This window comes from Rhinolophus sinicus, linkage group LG01, assembly GCF_036562045.2.
Source record: "Rhinolophus sinicus isolate RSC01 linkage group LG01, ASM3656204v1, whole genome shotgun sequence".
Taxonomy (NCBI): domain Eukaryota; kingdom Metazoa; phylum Chordata; class Mammalia; order Chiroptera; family Rhinolophidae; genus Rhinolophus; species Rhinolophus sinicus.
In genome coordinates, this window is record NC_133751.1 from 60,767,948 (window position 1) to 60,787,371 (window position 19,424).

A 19,424-nucleotide genomic window follows, 5' to 3' on the forward strand; every position below is an offset into this window, starting at 1 on the left:
GAGGGGGATTAAAGGGGGACACAAAAGAGGGAACTAGGACTAGGGGCGCAAAAACAGGAGGGGGCGGGGGAGTGCCGCACGCCACTCAGGTCCGGCGCAGGGACAGCAGGCTGGACGCAGCTCCAGGCGTCAGAAAAGGAGGGGGCGCCACTAGAATTTTAGGTGAGGAATAGGAGCTGGGACCCCTGAAGCCCCCGGAGCCCGGCCTGAGGATGCCCGGGGGGCGAGGAGGCGGGGGCAGCGGCCCCGCCAGGGGCGGAGGCGGCCGCAAACCTTTGTGAGCCGAGGCCGGAGCGGCGCAGGGGGCGGGGAGGTGGCGGGAGGAGGGGATGCGGAGGGCGCTCCCGCGGCGGCGGCGGCGGCAGCGGCTAGCGGGCGAGAAGGGAGGAGCGGCGCGAGCGGCCAGAGCGGCGCAGGGCCCGAGGCATGCATGGCGCGCCCTGAGCCCGGCTCCCGCGGGCCCCCCCGGAGCGCCCCTGGGTCGCAGCGGCTCTTGGGCGGGCCCCTGTCAGCCGGCTGCATCTGAGGGGATCTCTGGATGCCGTGCTCCGCGAGAGAAGCCCGCCTGCGTTGGGGCAGAACGGCGGCGGCGCTGCGCCGGATTCCGCCCTCTGCCTAGTCCTTCTGCGCCCGGCCGCGGTGGGCCCGCAGCCGGCGGCGCGGAGCCTGGGGCTTGTGGAGCCGGCTCGACAGCCCTCCTGGGCTGGCGGGTCCCAGCCAGCCCCGCTCCGTGTTGGGAGAAGGGGGAGGCAAGAGGGGAAGGGCCGCGCCGCAGGAGCGGGTCCTCGCCCCCGCCCCCTGCGTGGACGCGCTGAAGGCTCGGCTGGACTTTCGCGGGGGCCAAGCTCCCACTCTCGCCGCTGGAGGTGGGGATGCGGACTACGGCCCCCCCGGGCTCCAGGACCCTCCCCTCAGGGCTCCGGAGCTGTTGCTCCGCCTGCCGCCCCCTCCCCCGTTCTCTCCACCCCCCATCCCACCTCCCCACCCCTCGTAAGAAAATAATGCTGGTTGGCGCTCGCACCTCCCAGTCTCTCCCAGTCCGCTGTGAGGAAAGGGCACCCGCTTGGTGTCCAGGCCGGGACCCCAGCCGAGCCGCCCTAGCCGCCGCCTCACCGCGAGTGCTGCTGGGTTCCGCTAAGGCATAATCTGCGAGTGCCGCGCCCGGGCATTGCCAACCCCGGGGAGGCGCCGCCTGCAAGGACATCTCTCCGTCCCGCCTCGTCCGCAACTCCGGTCCTTGTCGAGCTCGACGCGAGCCAGGAGTCCGGACGTCCCCTTGCGCGCGGCGCAGCAGCTCGATCAAGTCAGTTCCCCGCTTCCCCAGCTCGGAGCCAACTCCACCTCGGACCTGGGACTCCTAACGCGGATACTCAGCTACTTCTCACCTCGTGCTGTGCCTGCCTCCCCGGACGCCCTCCCGCTGCCCTCCTTCTCCGCTCAGGACGGGGGTGCCAAGATGTCCCGCTGCTGCACAGGGCCCCGGGCCGCCCCCGACGTGTGACCCCAGCCTGGTCCCCCTGCTCGGCCGTCCGCCCTCCCCTTGGAGACCCCCGTCCCGGTCCCCGGGGGAGGAGGAAGACGACGACGAGGCCGAGGGGGGGATGTCTGGCTCCAAAAGCGTGAGCCCCCCGGGCTACGCTGCGCAGACAGCGGCGGCGCCGGCGTCCCGGGGAGGCCCGGAACACCGCTCGGCGTGGGGAGAGGCCGATTCCCGCGCCAATGGCTATCCCCATACCCCCGGGGGTTCGGCCCGCGGCTCCACCAAGAAACCCGGGGGGGCGGTGACCCCGCAGCAGCAGCAGCGCCTGGCCAGCCGGTGGCGCAGCGACGACGACGACGATCCTCCGCTGAGTGGCGACGATCCCCTGGCTGGGGGCTTCGGCTTCAGCTTCCGCTCCAAGTCTGCCTGGCAGGAGCGCGGCGGCGACGACTGCGGTCGGGGCAGCCGCCGGCAGCGGCGGGGCGCGGCCGGAGGGGGTAGCACCCGGGCGCCCCCTGCGGGCGGCGGCGGCGGCTCCGCGGCCGCGGCGGCCGCGGCCGGTGGGACGGAGGTGCGCCCCCGCTCGGTGGAGCTGGGCCTTGAGGAACGGCGGGGTAAGGGTCGCGCGGCCGATGAGCTGGAGGCCAGCGCCGTCGAGGGCGACGAGGGGTCCGGGGATGGCGGCAGCTCGGCGGGCTCGGGCGCGGGCCCCGGCTCAGTGTTGTCCCTGGGTGCCTGCTGCCTGGCGCTGCTGCAGATATTCCGCTCCAAGAAGTTCCCGTCGGACAAACTGGAGCGGCTGTACCAGCGCTACTTCTTCCGTCTGAACCAGAGCAGCCTCACCATGCTCATGGCTGTGCTGGTGCTCGTGTGCCTCGTCATGTTGGCCTTCCACGCGGCGCGGCCCCCCCTCCAGCTGTCCTACCTGGTGGTGCTGGCGGCTGCCGTGGGGGTGATCCTCGTGATGGCCGTGCTCTGCAACCGTGCAGCCTTCCACCAGGACCACATGGGCCTGGCCTGCTACGCGCTCATCGCGGTGGTGCTGGCCGTCCAGGTGGTAGGCCTGCTGCTGCCCCAGCCGAGAAGCGCCTCTGAGGGCATCTGGTGGACTGTGTTCTTCATCTACACCATCTACACGTTGCTGCCCGTGCGCATGCGGGCAGCGGTACTCAGCGGGGTGCTCCTGTCTGCCCTCCACCTGGCCATCGCCCTGCGCACCAACGCCCAGGACCAGTTCCTGCTCAAGCAGGTAGGGGCCCACCTGGCCGCAAGGACTGGATTGTGGGGTGGGCAAGCAGTGGCCTGACTGCAAAGAGAGGCATCCCCCCACCCTCCCCCTTTTAAAGTAGTGGAAAGAGGCAGAGAGTCTAAGGCTGTCCTGCTGCGTGGTCTCTTTGAGCCTCTTAACCCACCCTGAGCTCCAGCATCTTAGAGAGTGCCCTTGCATCATATATAATGCTCCTGGCCGGGTGGAAAACGCACAGTGAACCGTAGTCATCATTGTGGGGATGAGAAAGAGGGAGGAGGGTCGAAAGAGAAAATTCTGTGGAGAGGCCCCCTTCTCTTCCTGTGCTTCTGTCCCTGTATATAAAAGGCCTCTGACAAAAGTCTAGACCTGGAGCATCTTCTCTCTTCTGAGGGCCACTACTGGTTTGTTAGCTGAATTCTGGATAGAGGACTGGGGAGGGGAGGCCCTTGGCGCCCTAAGGAGGAGAAATGATAGCCCTGCCAATTGTCTGATAGTTGGGGTTTGGGAGCTGGAGCCATCCCTGAATTGACGGAGGACTGCCACATTTGTTTCATTTACAAAAGTGCCCCAAGCCAAAAGGCTGCCTTCAGCAAAGGTAGGAAGGAGCTTCTGAGATATGTTTGGTTGCAGTCCCGGTCCTGGCCTGAACAGAACACTAGTGCTGAATGGTGTGACCCCTTCATGTGGGTGCTCCTGGTTCTTGCTTATGGTGGGGGCTTTTTATCCCTGTTGGGACTGGTTGGACAAGCCGAGAACAGCGGGCTCAGGAGGAAATACAACTTTTGCCTGGTTAATTGGGAACTCCACAGAAGGCTTCTGGGAGAAGGGTGAGACCAGCCCCTCTGACAAGCACACCTTCTCGCTTTAGCAGTCCCCTTGTCTGTGGCTCCATGGACCTCCTCCATTGATCCCTGTGGAGCCCGCTGGTTGCATGCAGAGCTGGTTTGCATGCAGCTCAATTGGGAGAGAGTCAAGTGAGCCCTTGCTAGCCCCTTGACCATGGACCCCACGGCACCCCTCTCTGGGTATTTGCCTCCTCTACAGACTCTTTTAACTGTATCCCATTGTCATTACCTTATTCCTCCCCATCTCTAATGCAGTTCTCAGACTTTGATCCTGTTGAGTACCACCTCTTTCTTGAGGAGCCCCGCCACACTCCCTGAGTCTCACACCGGGAATAGCACCAGTATGTGCTTCAGGGTGCTGGGCTCTAGCTGCACCTCCAAAGTGCTCTCCGACTGGGAAGGAGGGGACCCGCAATTCTCTAGGCCCCAGATTCCTCTTCTAGAGAATGAGAGGATTGTGTATACCCCTTCCAGTTCCACCCTCCTCTGTCCCAAGCCTCACCTCCCATAAGGAGCCCTCTCCTTCCATCCCAGCCATGTCGGCTTCTCCTTCTGCATGGTAACGATGGAGTCAGAGCCACAGAGTGGAGCACTTACTTATTCTCCAGGATCCATTGGTTTTCTTCCCCATCCAGTATAAGCTACTTGGACTCAGGGGTCCTGAATTATACGTGTTTTTCCTCCTTTACCCTCTCTCTCTTGTCCAGCACAGTGACAGGGTACTTAGTAGGGATTTCATAACTGCTGCCAATTTGGTTGGGTTCCAATGAGTGGAGTAGGTGGGGTTGTTGAGGCTAAGTTAAAGTTTTTCTGATCTGGGATCAGAGAAAGCAAAAACTAGACTTGGGATGCACGGTCTGATGACAGCCTTAGCAATCCAGCCTGTGTGATTTCAGGAGACTGGAGTCAGAGCCCAGGAAAGGAGTGTTGACCCTGGGGAGCTCCAGCCCCCTCTTAGCATGGAAGTGCCATTGTAGCAACAGTGTCTGTCTGACTCCCCCTAGTAGTTCCTCAGGCAAATCCTTCTCCTCTCCCCACGTCCACCAGCCCCCACCTCCAGCTTTTCCCCAGTGTGGTCTTTAGACCTTCTCTTGGCTGTTACAGGCTTTTGTGTGGATTTACACCTCTCAAGATCTTGGTTGGGTACAGCTGAGCTTGTTTAGAATAGTCTGTAACAAGGGAATGCAAACATTGTTTCTATTTGGCTCCAGAGAAAACTGAATCTTTTCTGTTTGTATTTGATTTACCTTTCTGATTATGTCTGATATACAATTTGTATTTCTTAAACAAAATTCTGCTGGATGGTGGGGAAATATTAGTGGGATAGTCCAGCATTAAACTCTACCTTAGGTTAACCCCGAATGGCAGGTGTTTTGAGTATGGCTTCGGTTAGATACCTTGTTCTTTTCTTTGATGAAGACACGGATTCAGGGAAATGGGGCAGCAGTGCATGGTTTCTAATGTTGGGACTTTGGGAAGTCCCCTCCACGGTGCCTTGGACACATAGTAGGTCCTCAGGAAACTGTATTGGCATTTCTTCACTTCTCCTGCAGGCTGGCTCCCTTGCTCCCACTGCCCAAATCTCAATATCAATATTTGACCTGGGTACTTGACTCTTCCCCAACCCTTCTTATGTTTGGGGCTCTGCCTTTTGTTCGAATTAGAAGGAACATTTGGTTTCTTAACTGGTCCCTCCTGCTGGCTTTTACTCGAGAGAATAGAGAGGCAAGGTGGGGTAGCCCTCTTTGGGGGATGATGTTTCTTCCTTTCAGGGCATCTCTGGCTCTAGCTCTTGCCCTGGTATCCACCCCCTCCCCCTCTGCACTTTCTCTCTCACTTCCTTTCTCTCCCCTCCCCCTCCAGTCCCCTGTTGCTCTCTGACCACCTCTCCTCTGCCTGCCTGCTCTGCGTCCCCATCTTTCACTCCCCATCTGCAGCCTCTCAGCCTCTCCTTCTGTGCTCTTGTCTCACTGTTGTCTCCTCCGTGAGGTACAGTAGGAGCATCACGGTGTTGTTTTTTCTCCTTCTTTGCCTGTTACAAGTCCCTCTGCTACACCCATACCATAAATAACACTTGAGCATCTGCCAAACACATTCCTCACTTGTGTTAATAGGCTGCGATGATGCCGGAGCCTGTTGCCATGGTGACCTCATTTTTGTTTGACTGTATCCCACTCTGCTACATAAAGCCTCTGCCTGCACTCACACACAAGCAAGCACACTCACACAACTATTACATATGCTTATCTATTAAATATTATTTTGGAGAAACTCTTTGGGCCCCATGGGGCAGGTGGTCATTTGGCCATGGAGATGAGCATTTCCGGTGTCCGGTACTACTCTAGGAGGTGATGATGGATAGGAGAGAGCTTTGAAAAGTAGAGAGTTCTGTTCAATGTGGGGAATTATTCTGTAGCCACATTAACCTGCCTGAGATGGTTTCTGAGGAGAAGATTCTGACCCCGTGTGCGTCCCTGTGAGCTTGGGAGAGCTGTTGTTATAGGTTGCTCTGGAGAGCTGTCAGAGGTGGCTCTTGCAGGGTGGGATGGCCCATCCCCCACCCAGCCTATCTTCAGCTCCTTCCTCTCTCCCCCCCTAACCCTTTGGAGAATCTCAGTGATTTCCTACAGTTCATCCTTTGTTCCTGTTTTAACCTGCAACTGTCACCAGTTGTTGCGGACACCACACAGACACGGTGTGGGTGATATTCTGTGACTGTGAGCACGTGTGTCTGTAGCCAGAGGCAGGGATGGATGGGGGTGGGGACCCACTGCTGCGGCTGCCAAGAGGGTAGGTGCATGTGTGTGCATGAGTACATGTGTGCACGCGTGTCTCTGGTGTGGGCTGGCGCCAGTGTGTGCACGCTTGTGTGTGCGCACGTGTGTGTGTCATGTGGGCTGGCCCCATTGTGTGTGTGCATTCGTGTATGTGTGTGTATGTTTGTGTGTGTATGTGTGTCTGTCCTGTGGACTGGCCCGGGTGATGGAGGTGGGCCTGGGGAAGCCTTTGTGTTGACTTTCAAAGGAGATCATTACAGCTCTGGCTTTTTTGTTCTTGGCTGGTTGCTGGCTTCCTGTGACCGTTTGCCTTTCTGATTCTGGGCCTTGATGGCTCTTCTGACCTTGACCTCTGGCTCCTCAGGGAAGTACCCTGGATGCACACCCCCTTTTCCATAATGAGGCTGGGGGCTAGACTTGAGTGGTCAGCTGTCCTGGCCATGGAGTCCCACCCTTCCCTTTCAAAAACCTTCTCACTTAGCTGCCCAGTGAGCCCCACTGAAAAGCCACCTCCATGCTCTGGAACTGGGCCCAGAGGCCTGTTTGGTGGGTTTCTGTGGCTGCCCCACGTGTGCTGTTGGCAGCCACTGCCTCCCTGACCGCCTGGGTGGTGTGGAGGAGGACACACTTCCACTGCAATGGCCGGGAGCGGGAATTGCCTGCCGCCAACTACTTAGCCCAGCACCCGCATTTCTGGACCAGACAAACCTAACCTTGGTGAACTCCAGCAGCACAGCAGGCTGGGGTGGGGGGGAGGAGGGTGCTGCCTTTGGGGCTGAGGAGCGGCTGCTTGTCTTGCCTCAAAGCTAATTGTACTTGCCAATTATTTTTGCTAATTGTTTTCGATTATGTTGCCTCCTCTGTGCAGTAGGAAGGAGGTGCTTAGAGGGGAGCAGAAGCCTCTGGATGGGGGTTGAGCCGGCAGCTTCTAGACCCAGGGGTGCCGCGATTCCCAGGGGGAGGACTTCAGGAATGGCAGAGACCCAGCCCAGGAGCAGCACCATCAGCTGCTGTACTTGCAGGAGTGTTCCCTGTGAATAATTCAATCTGAGTTTTGATCTGGAGCAAGAGCATGAGGTCTGTGTGCTCTGGAACCCAGAACAGCGCGCTCATGTTCCACTATGAAGAGAACACAGACGATGTCTTAAACCCCATCACGGAAACCTGCCCAGGCTCACGGAAGAGGTTTCAAAGTCAGCTGGAAAGGCTGGGCCAGAAGCTTTCCTGTGCCGACAGAGTTAAGGGTCACTCTGTCTGAGGGTGCACCGGCTAGAAGCAGGCTGTGGCCTCCTTGGCTCCCGAGAGGTGCAAATGGAGCTCCCATGTTGGTTCCCAGCAGGAGGTGGGGTGGGTGTTGGGGGGGGAACCCCAGGTGGGAGCCTCCCTGTGAATGTACCAGTCTCACGTACGAGTCTCTTGCTGGGTGACTTCAGTCCATGGCTGCCCATTTGGCACCTCAGTTAACTTTATTTATCTTGTGGTGGGGTCCAGAGCGTGGTCATTTACTTCCCAGGAAGAGAGCCTGTGTTAGGAATGGAAAGTTTGTTTTGGGAGCTCCCATAGAGGCCCATAAATCCTCTGGGTACAGTTACGTAAGCTATGCTTTAGCATAACCTTTTTCATCCGTGCTTATCAGATGGGGGAAGCTAGCTAATGGAGGACAGGGTCAGCATTCATTTTCTCGCCCCAAAGCAAAACTTCATGAAGACAGTTGGAAACCCCCACTTTTTGTTTTTTCCTTTTCTCAAGGCAATGTCCACACGCAGGACAGGGAAGATCTCTCTTTACAACCTTGTGAACAAAATCGGGGGGTGTTCTAGCTATGGATCGCGAGCTTATTTTGAGTCCGTATTCTGGGCTGGCTGTTAGTAAAGACCAACAGGTCACGGTTAGGTTGCAGGCATATCCAGCTCATAGGAGGATTGAAGCCCCCTCTGAAATACTATGCTTGACTGTAGAATTCAGAGGAAGGCGACCAGTTTGGTAAGGGGACTGGAAACTTTGACTTCTGAGAGAACATTTGAAAGGATGGGGGATTTCTAGCTGGGAGGAGAGCAGACTATGGCAAGATAAGCAAACCTAAAGAGATGGGCAAGGTGGGCTAAATTTAGTTTCAGTTGCTTCCAAAGGGCAGGGTTGGGGGAAACAGGTGAAAGTAGTCAACAGATTTCAAATTCAGGTAGGAGATACCTTTCTAGCCTTTGGCGTTGCAGCCATCAAACCAGATGCCTTCTGGGGTAGCTAGCTGTGTCAGTGGAGGTGTTCAAGTGGAGGCTAGATGGTCGTCTGCAAAGCTTGTTGCTGAGGAAATGGAAGGTGCTGCTTCGAAAGGTCTGGGGTAAGATGGATTTATTTTCTAAACAGCTTGGATCTAGTGTTCAAAGTTTCCCAGGTGATCCTGATGACCATCTCTTAGGTTTGACATCATTGGCTCAGATAACCAACTCAGGTCACACCCAACCCGAGGATTCTGTGGTTTAATGTCTCGTAACGGCATGACTCCTCCTGAAGTCTGTTGGGACGTCCTATCGTCATGTCCATCTCAGCCTCTGTTGAAAGGAAGTAAAATCACTGCAGACCTGCAGACCCCCTGGGAGATGTACAGGTGGGGCTGCGAAGTGTGTACTCATATAAGGATGCAGATTGGGAGGCGACTGGTGGCGGAGGAACAGGATGGGAAGGGTGCCCTAGACCTGGACTCACATTCTCCTTTCGCTCCTCCTCCCAACCGTTCCCATCCACCCTTCCTGCTCAATCGAGGCAAAGCGGTCTGGTTCACCACTGGTGGTGAGGGTGTGAGTTCAGAAGAAAGACGGAACTCAGTTTGAGTCCTGGTTTATTCATTCATTTGTCTGGTCAGTGGATATGAAGCACTGAGGGTACCCCAGGTCTAGAAGGGATGGTACAGAACGGGGAGGATGAGGAGATGGAGTAGAGGGGCAATGACAGAGGTGGGGAATTAGGAGATGGTTTGAATGAGGAGCAGGAGGAAGCAAGGAAGAGGTTGGAGCTGTGCATGTGGGGAGGGGGAAGAGCTGGGAAGTGGGGGCGGGGATGCTCTCTTGGAACAATGGGATATAGTCACAAGAAAATGGGAGTAGACAAACAAACAGGGAGACAGTAGTGGCTTTATTCTTTAGGCCAGCCTCATGTGTCATCGTGAACCCCCCCGGTCCCCCCACACACACACACTACCTCTTGCTCTGGGAGGGTTATGAGCTGGTGCTTTTGTGCTTGAGGCTTCCTGACCTCACACTTCAGTGGTCCTTTCTCCCCATCCCCTTGGGGCTCCCTGGACTTTATCACAGCTCACTGCAGTCCCAGTTGGCTTTTAGAAGGGGTCCTGAGGGACCTAGTGCCAACCTCAGTGCCCTGGCACATAGTAGATGCTCAGTAAGGATTTGTTTGAATGAATGAATGAATGAATGAATGAATGAATGAATGAATAGATGGCGGGGTGGGCGGACAGCTGCATGCAGACTCTTGGCTGTGCTTAAGTGCTAGACCAACACCTCCACAGAAGGAAGCGATGTAGCTCTCTGCTTGGAAGCCTATTTTGGTGTATTGTAATCCTAAACTCCGAGCAGGGCTTCCCAAATCCCTCCTGCTGCCATTTAAAACCTGTGGCTTCCTGGAAACAGAGCTGTTGCCTGGCATTGCTGATACTGTATCACTTCACAGATTTGAACACCATTATTAATCATTCTTTCAGGCTTTTCTCCTTTCATTCAGACAACGACCATTTGTTAGGTGCCTACTGTGTACCAGACACTGTGCTAGGCCATGGAGGTTCCAAGATGATTCAACCTGGGTCCCAGCTCCTGGGACGACCTTTAGTCCAGACTCTCCCACTAAGTGTCTTTTGGAGGGATGTTAAATAGATGGTTCACATATATAGATTTGGTTCTGTGTTAGATAAGTTTAGGAAATATAGGGTTAAACAGAATTCTTCCTGTAGAACTTTAAAGCTTTTAGTATGCTAATATGCACTAACATTTTCTGAGAAGGGGATATTGCATGAAGGGGGGATAGTCCATATCAAACATATTTGACTCCAGAACCAATTTTTCAAGGAACATAATAGGGGACATCAGTGTTTGTTCAAACACACTTTAGGTCACACTGCTGCAGGGCTGGGAGGAGCCTCTACGATTCTCAGGGTCCAGCCCCTGCCTCTGGGGCAGGCCTGGGCAAAATCATCTAGACAGGAGTGGGTTTGGAGGCTTTTCCCCAGGAAGGAGATTCCCAGACTGCATTGACTGGCTGCCTGTTTTAAAGTCTCCCCATTTTAGCCCAAAATCCTTCACAAAATAAAATGATGGGGCAGAAAGGGACAGGGAGATGCCTCTTTTATCTAGTTTCAGTTTCTCTTAGGGGTTTTCTGTTGTCATTCGACATTGGAGCAGATTTGGCTTCCGTATAATGACCTCTGGTGGGTCTGGGGTCCATTGAATGTCTTTCCAGAGCTTTTCCTTCAGGCTGAGTGCATGGCTGCCCACAGGGAAGTAGCAATGGGCCATTCCAGAGCCTCCTTCTTCCCTCAGTTTTCTTTATTTCCTTCCCCTCTCCACTCTCCAAAAAGAGGAAGCTCATTAAGAATACTGATTATGGACAATGAGTATATATTACATCTTTACTGCAAGCCAGGCACTGGGCCAATCCCTTACATACATGACCTCATTCAATCTTAATATCAACGCTATGAGAAAGATATTTTTATCCCCGTTTCAGGGCTACAGGAGCTGGGATAAGAGAAAGTAAATAACTTGTCCAAGGTGACATTGGTAGTGAGCATAGCAGGTGGTTCAGTGACTGCCCATATTCCTGGGCCATGTACCTTTCTTTTTTTTTTCTTTTTTTCTATTAAAGTTCACTAGGCTGACAATTGTTAGTAAAGCTACATAGGTTTCAGGTGTATAATTCTGTAATACATCATGTATCACATTGTGTGTTCACCACCCAGAGTCAGTTCTCCTTCCATCACCCTATATTTGATCCGGCATGTACCTTTCTTCTCTTGCTAGCCAGACTTCCAGCTGTCAGCACCTGAGGGCTTTCTCTGACCCTGCGTCCCTCTGTCTGCTCATGGGGCAGGTCGGAAGTGCTGGGGCGTTACCACTCCCAGAGCAGCTCTCAACCAATGACTGTTGGGTGCTAGTGGATAAATACCCCAACTCCCTTGACCCTGGGTGGGGAGTCTAACTCTGAGACATGTATTTTACACGGTTCCCAGTCACACAAAAGGATTCAGCTCTGGTTGTCCACAGTGGCAGCAGTGGACATTCCTTTTCGTTCTTTCTTGCTTGCTTGCTTGCTTTCTTCCCTCCTTGTCTCACTTCTGCACTTCCCTTCTAATGTTTCCTAGGGTCACCTCCCAGATAAACCACTTGTACTCAGATACTTGCCTCAGGATCTTTTTCTAGGGTAAATCCACACTGAGAGCTGCGAGTCAAACCGGGGTTTGACTTGAACACCAGGCAGGGGTGAGGCCGCCTGCTGGAGCAGGAAGGCAGCAGGTGCAGAGCTCTGTGGCCGACCCAGAACCCTCGTCCTGCCCTGGACCCTCACGTGCGTTTGATTACGTACGTTTGCCACCAGCAGAGTAGTTGCTGGACTAGCGCAATGATGTGAAACTAAAAACTATGTGTGTGTGGGGGCAGAGCCCCAGAAAGTAGTTTCCAGGCTCTCGGCCTCACATAGACAGGTGCTGGCTCAGGTAGTAAATGGCCATCAACTGTGATTGGATGGCCATCAGCTGTGGCTAGTTGGCCGTCAGCTGTAACCAGTGAGCCATTGGCCACTAATATAACTGCTGTGGCTACGCTAGCAGAAAAATGGGGGCTAGCAAGACGATGGTGGCTGGGCTGGCAAGTGTGGATGGCGGTTTGCGGACAGTGTGGATGCAGCCTCCAGTGAGAGTATAGTGCCGCCAGAGAGAATATAGTGGTATGACTCCTCTGTCTATGGCTCTGTTGTTCCTTTTTGGCCTCACTGTATCTTACGTTCTTGTGCGGGGAGCGGGAGCTGAGTCCCTGCACGACAGCCTCCCTTCCCTCATGGTGTCTGGCTCAGATGGGCATTAAATGATTTGTCATTTCCTGAGCCTTCAATGATGCTGTGAGTGAAGGCAGCGCTGAAGTGTTCAGGGGGCATCTGGGAGCAGATGTTTCCCTCTGAAGAGCCCCCGAGTCGTTTTATGGATGCGTAAGTAGGGATGGAGACCCAGGAGAGGGGTCAGAAGCAATGCTGGGATAGCTTAGCTCTGAGGCGAGGCTGCCTTATTTTATATCCAGTCATGATGGCGTAAGTGGAACAGCGGCTGGAGGGCAGGAGGCTGCTGGGGACACACAGGAGCCCTTTTTGGTACATTGTGGAGGTTAGACAGGGGTTGTTCTGCTGAGTGGCATCCAGTCGATCCGCAGTTTAGTGCTTAAACTAGCGTGTTTCTAGGATGTGTGTTAAAGCCAGCTTCCCAGAACCATCAAACCCCTAAAAGGTACCCCAGACATCCTTTCACTCTGCTTCAAATCCACTTTTGTCCCTCTTACTCTTCTCAAGAAAACTAAAGGAAAATGAAACTCCTGCTCAAGTGCCATCTTTTTTTTTGCTATAGTGGACTTTTGAAATTTTATTTTCACATTTTCTTTTGGAGATGGGCAGGCTGTGTATTTGTTTACTTAACACGCCCAAGTCCTCAGTCTTCCTCTGGCCAACCCCCTTTTCCTGAGGGATCCATCCATCCCCCTGACTGGATCCCAGTGGCAATACCAGCTGGGAAATGCCTTGGCCCTGACTTCTCTCAACTGAAGAGACCGCTCCGGGAGAGGGGCCAGAACTGCATCCCCAGCGAGCAGGGCAGGCTCGTGCCCCTCCAGGGGCCCTGCCTTTGTAAGATCTGGCACTGCGAATCTAGATTAGAAACACTCTCTTTTATATTGGCCTTTCTACCTGTCTATCAGCCTTCTGAGGGCTGAGGCTTTGTCGGTTTTAATACCCAACTATTTACTGAATGTTATTGACTCTCTGAGCCCTCCTTGCCCACCACTGTGGTAAGAAGGCAGACAGTGCCCATCCTCAGGTTGCACAGGGAACTCTGACTCTTGGCAGAGAGGGGTCTCTCACGGTGCTCCCTTCCTGGACCAGGGCAAGTGTGTCCTCTTTGGGCAGGGGGCCATGTGCCTGGGGTCCTGGTCTGAGGAAACACTGGCTTTCATCTTTAATCTCCTCGCCTCTCTTGGTCACCTGTGAGGTGATGCAAGGAAGGACCGAGGTGCCCCCATTAGCCCCTCCCTCTCGCCCTCTCTTCTCATCTCTCTTAGTTAGCTCTCTTCTCATCTTTCCTCTGATGTCTTTTCCTGCTCCCTGAGTCCTCCCCTCATCCCTCTTTCCAGTTGTAAGATGTGGAGGAAACCTCAGCGACTCTCCAGGAGGCAAGTTCACCTGTAAGGACAATAAACATAAGCATGGATACTGCACAGATTCAAAGAAGTATGCTCCATTCTTTCCCAAGCAATCCCCTGAAATAGCAGTTCTCGCAGGGGGTCATAAAGGTCCGTATAGTTGACTGCCGTGTATTACAGTGCATGTGTCAGCCTCAGTGTTTCGCCTGAAATGCCCAGGGCCAGCGTTTAACTTTGTCAGCATTTAACAGAGCTTACAGTGTGGGAAGTGAAGGCATATGTAGGAGTTTTTACGTAAGTCTGGTGGGGCCCAGGCTCACCTGGCTATGCCTGGGCATCAGCATTTTGTAGAGCCCCCGGGGATGCTGATGTGCACGAGGGCTGAGAACTCGTGCCCTGAGCTTCCGTGCAGCAGCGGAGGGATCGTGCGGATGACGCTGAGTCTGATTTACGGCTATATTGAAAGGCGCGTTGTTTATATCGAAAGGGCTTCTTGTGTGATTCAGTCAAGAGTGATGGCCACTAAAAATGATTGCAGGCGTGTCATAGGGGAAGAAAATTTGGTTGGCGGTTAGTGTATAAAATCGTGTCAGGCAAGGCTGTGGCTTAGTGTATTTATGTTGCTCTTATCACCAGCAATTAGCCCCAAACATGGCTGGATCACTGGCCTAGTGGTGTGCTGCAACAGAGAGAAGAGTATTTCAGAAAGCGACTGCTGCACCATGTGCTCCGCTGAGCTGTCTGAGCAGAGCAGCAAATCTCCCTGGACGTTCCTGACGGCCTGTTAGCTATAAACAAATGCCTATTGATTGGTATTAACTCTTCCCTCCTCTCTTTTTTATGTGCTATTTCACTTTTGAAGGGCGAGAAATGGTACGGACACCTGTGGCCTTCCCACCTTCAGCAGTGTTCCTTAGTTCATGAGTCTCTCTCCCACTAGAGCGTAAACTAGAACAGCATAGTAGGTGCTCAATAAATATTTGTTGATGGATGAATGAATTTGCTCAAAGTTACACAGCAGGTAAATAGCAATGTTAGCCTTGCACTATTTACCTCTGTTACTTTTTCTTTGACTCTTAAGCGCATGAAAAGCAAGGAATTACACAGTTGGCGACTCCCCATAATTCATTCATCGTTATCAGCACATGTGGCAGACTAAGAAAGTAAAGAAAGATGGCGTGCAGGGGAGGGAGAGATGGGGCTTGCGCCCTGAACAAGTTTCCTTCTTGTGCACTTTGAGGTTGCTTCTTTTCTAGTACCTTTGGATCAGGGCAAGAGGCAAAGTATCCTGCTGCAGCCCTCGTGCCCCAGGAGGGCCGTGAGAAGCACATGAAACGGGTCCATCTGAAGATGGGGAGGATTGAGAAGCACCAGATGTGTGGGCCTGAGGCCTGGGATGCATCTCTGTCCAGGACAGGGAGATGTCCTCGGGTCATATCTTCCCCGAATGGCCACATGTGGATTATGATCTGGTCTTTTTTGGAAAGGGGTCATCTGGGGAGAATAGTTAATTTTGGATTCTGCTTTACGTTTATTCCTTTTAAAGTGGAATATTTCTCCAGCATTGGAGACCATGGCCTAGAAACGCCAGGTAGTCACCATTTGACATCTTCCACTTGTGGGGCGTTGCTGCCCCTGCTTTTCCCACCTGACACCATCCCCTGTCCGTGGGGCTGATTTAAAGATCTGTGGGGCGGGGTGGGTGGGTGGGTGGTGGCCGGTTAGCTTAGTTGGTTAGCACATGGTGCTCATAACACCAAAGTTGCCGGTTCATTCTGCACATGGGCCACTGTGAGCTGCACCCTCCTAAAAAAAAAAGATCTGTGGGCCTTTCCCTCTGAGGCCTCAGGGGTGATTTCTGGCAAACAGGCCTATGGGGAACCCCTGCTGGGTCTGAGGCGGTGTCCTCCTCTGTGGAGATTGGGGGCAGCCCCTGGGGATGCTCTTGGCTTGTCTTAGAAGAAGCCACGGCATCTAGGTAAGGCTTTTCCCTGCCGTGTCCTGATCTGTGAGGTTGGTTCCAGCCTGCTTTCCCTGCAGTCTTTTTGTACTTTCCTTTTGCTCTGTCTCTTCTCCTGGAAGTAAAAGGAAAATCACCCTGTGCCTGGATTTAAAGAACAGACCTGGTTTCTCATAAGGGAATGAAAAGATATGGGATGCCACATCCCACTTCCCCAAGGGTCCTCTGGAAGTGCCACTGAGGAGTGGAAGGGTGGGGGTTCTCATGGGCAGATGCTGGAGGCTTGGTGCTGTGCGGAGGTGGGAGAAAGGAGGGGGCCCTGAGTCCTCCCCAATGAGAGGCGCTGGGAGGGGGTGCGGAAGGTGGTCAGCACACTTTGAGGGCTGGGGAGAAGGGCCGAGGCTGGCCTTGGAGTGATGGGTGGGGCATTTACTCACTGAAGGCTGAGCTGCCAACTCTGAGACTCCTGCTGGTCTCCACACCCCCGGCTGTAGTTAGCCTAATAGAGGCAACTTGGGCCTGGGAGGAGTGGGGCAGCGGTTGGGGCAGGTGGGCGGCTGGGGCAGGTGGGCGGGAGTACCTATCGCAGTTGGTTGGGGTGGGGCGATTTCTTCCCTAGGGAAGAGCGCAGAGACATAGAGCCTTGGGCTCTCCAGAGCTGAGAAGCCAGAGGCTGGCCACACTGGTGGAGTGTGCCACTGTGACGGTGCCCACACTCTCCCACTTGCTGCTACCCCCTTGTCCGGCCTGAACCTTCTCCGGAACCAGTAATCAGGTGCCTCTCTCTGCCGCTGGTAATTAATTCAGAGTTTATGTGAACTTGAACATCTCCAGGCCGCTGGAGGGAAAAGCTTGCAAAAAACTACCTGATGGGCAGGTGGGGCTGGAGGGGCCAGGTGCCCTCTGCTCGAGAGAAGAGGGCTTTGTGATGTCCCTCCACTTCCATCTATGGCTCCGGAGGGCCTGAGTGCAGGCACTCACTGCAGGTGGGGAGGGACTCCTCTTTTTCTCTGGGGGGCCCCCTCTGGGTTTGGAGGTGTCCTAACAGCCTGCATGGTGTGGGGCTGGCTGTCCTTTGGGAACAGCATCTCTGTTGTTTTTCCATGCACCAACCTTTCCACTACCCTGATGAACCCCCAGGGCCCTGGGCATGGAGAGGAAAGAGGAAGCTCTGGCCTTCCGCTTGGGGCGTGCTCAGTCTGATAGAAATCTGCCTTTGTAAGATGCCCAGCCTCCAGATAAGACGATATTGCCAGTTCCTATCGTTTGTCATGCACGTACCATGTGGCAAGCATAGCACTTCCACATTCAGTAACGTATTTGACCCTCATAATCTCCCATTAGGTAGGTTATTGCCTTTTTTGGAGAACATTTTATAGATACGAAAATTGAGGCCCAGAGAAGGGCGTGGCTGGCGTGAAGTGGCGCAGTTCTCTGCGGGACCGCGGGCTCCAGCAGCTCCTCAACTTGTGCCTGCGAGAATTCCCCAGTAAGGCTATCTAAAAATTCAATTCCTGGGCCGCTTGTCAAGAGCGTCTGATCCAGTAAGTGTGGGGTAAACCCTGGGAATCTACACCTTACGTAGGCACCTCAACATTTGAGGCAGGTGCCCCAGGGATGCCCCAATTTTACCGTCTAGTGCCTTCCCAGGTGGAGGAAGGATTGAGGCCGGCAGGGTCCCCTTTCCCAAAGTGATGGGGAATGCGAGGCCCCCTGCAGAAATGGAGGTTCCTGTCAACTTCAGGGGGTAGGCTAGGCAAGGCAGAATGAGATGGTTAGACTGAGGGTAGGAGGCGACTTTCTGCTGAGTTTTCAGGGGGCAGAGCCAGAGGCGGCTGAGGGGGAGGCAGGGAGAGAGGAGATGGGGAAACTAATCTGGGGTGCAGGACCTAGGAAGTGGCCTAGAGCAGAACATATATCAATGGCCAGAGAGGGGGCAGACAATAGTACCTTCAGGTGCCACTCCAGTATGTGACTGCGGGCACTGCAGTCCTGACAGGGACACATCCGCCGCTGCCTCCATTTCCTCGTCTGTACAACACAGAGCAGGTGGTCTCTGAAGATCCTTCCAGTGTGCACATTAAAAGGTGCAGTGGGGTCAAATAAGAAAGGACTCCATTCCAGAGGTCTGGATGGGGAATGCGATGGGGACAGAAACGATACCAGCCAGGGGGACTGAGTCACACAGCCACAGCGCCCGCTCCTCAGACGTGTCTGTCCTGCCTTAGCCACGGTCATGAGTCCCTGCCCATTGATCCTCCTGGTCCCTGTCCCTCCATGTCCTTGAACTCAGCATGTCCTCAAAACAAAAATTATCATCATCCCGAAATCGACTTTATTTTTCTCAGTGTCAGTTCTTTCTTTATCTGGGTACTTGTGTTAGATGTTTGTTGGACTGGATTATTGAACAAATATCTACTGTGTGTTAGACACTAGGAAGCCAGGATGAATGAGCCACAGACCCTGCCCGCAAGAGCAAACCTATAAATAGTACCTCCTATCCGCCAGGCTCCGTTCTAAGTGCTGTGGTTATATTAAGTCATGTAACCCCCACAATAGCCCTGTGAGGTAAGCACTGCTGCTGTCAGCCCCGTTTTGCAGATGAGCACACTGAGACGTGGCAGGTTAGGTGACTTAGGTCACTCGCCTAAGCTCACACAGTGAACTGGGCAGCCTGGCTCCAAGTCTGGGCTCTTATCTCCCAAGGGTAGTGGACAGATGGGCATTGCACCTGCTGGGCACAGCGTGACACCTGCAGCTTTAGCAGCTGAAACACAGCACGCTGGCTGGACAAGGGTGTGAACAGGAAGAAGTGTTGTGGCAAAGGTGACGTTGGCTAGGAGGTGGAACTAGATAGGAAGAGTATGGATTTCTGGGCCAAGGGGTTGCTTTTCTGGAGGTGGCAGGGATCTCTAGAAGGTTCTTATACAGGAGAGTGAGGGTATGTGGCCCCATCTGTATTTGGAAAGGTGGCTCTACATTTTATGAACTTGACTCCAAAGGCAATGGAAGTAAAAGCTGAAATAAACGAATGGGACTATATCAAACTTAAAAGCTTCTGCATAGCAAAAGAAGCCATCGACAATTTGAAGAGGCAACCAACTGAATGGGAGAAGATTTTTGCAAACAGTGCCTCCGATAAGGGCCTAATATCCAAAATATGCAAGGAACTCATGCAACTCAACAACGAAAAAGCAAACAACCCAATTGAAAAATGGGCAGAGGACCTGGAGAGACATTTTTCCAAAGAGGACATACAAATGTCAAATAGACATGAAAAAATGCTCAACATCACTAATCATCAGAGAAATGCAAATAAAAACCACAATGAGATGTCACCTCACCCCAGTCAGAATGGCTATCATCAACAAGACAAATAGTAACAAGTGTTGGAGAGGCTGTGGAGAAAAAGGAACCCTCATACACTGATGGTGGGAATGCAGACTGGTGCAGCCGTTATGGAAGGCAGTGTGGAGGTTCCTCAAAAAAATCACGAATAGAATTGCCATATGACCCAGCAATCCCTCTCCTGGATATCTACCCAAAAAATCTGAAAACACTTATCCATAAAGACTCGTGTGCTCCAATGTTCATTGCAGCTTTGTTTACGGTGGCCAAGACATGGAAACAACCAAAATGTCCTTCAATAGGTGAATGGATAAAGAAGTTGTGGTATATATACACAATGGAATACTATTTGGCGGTAAGAAAAA

At 53.7% G+C, this 19,424-nt stretch overlaps 1 protein-coding gene across 2 annotated transcripts in view; it reads left to right on the forward strand.

The window, feature by feature from the left end:
• Positions 1–1,463: 1,463 nt before the first annotated feature.
• ADCY5 (adenylate cyclase 5) overlaps positions 1,464–19,424 on the forward strand; it is a 152,779-nt gene continuing 134,818 nt past the window's right edge. For both annotated transcript variants that reach the window (XM_019738973.2, XM_074330825.1), the window contains exon 1: positions 1,464–2,729. In XM_019738973.2, coding sequence (XP_019594532.2) covers positions 1,602–2,729 — 1,128 coding nt within the window. In that variant the 5' untranslated portion in view covers positions 1,464–1,601. The remainder of the gene's footprint in view (positions 2,730–19,424) is intronic.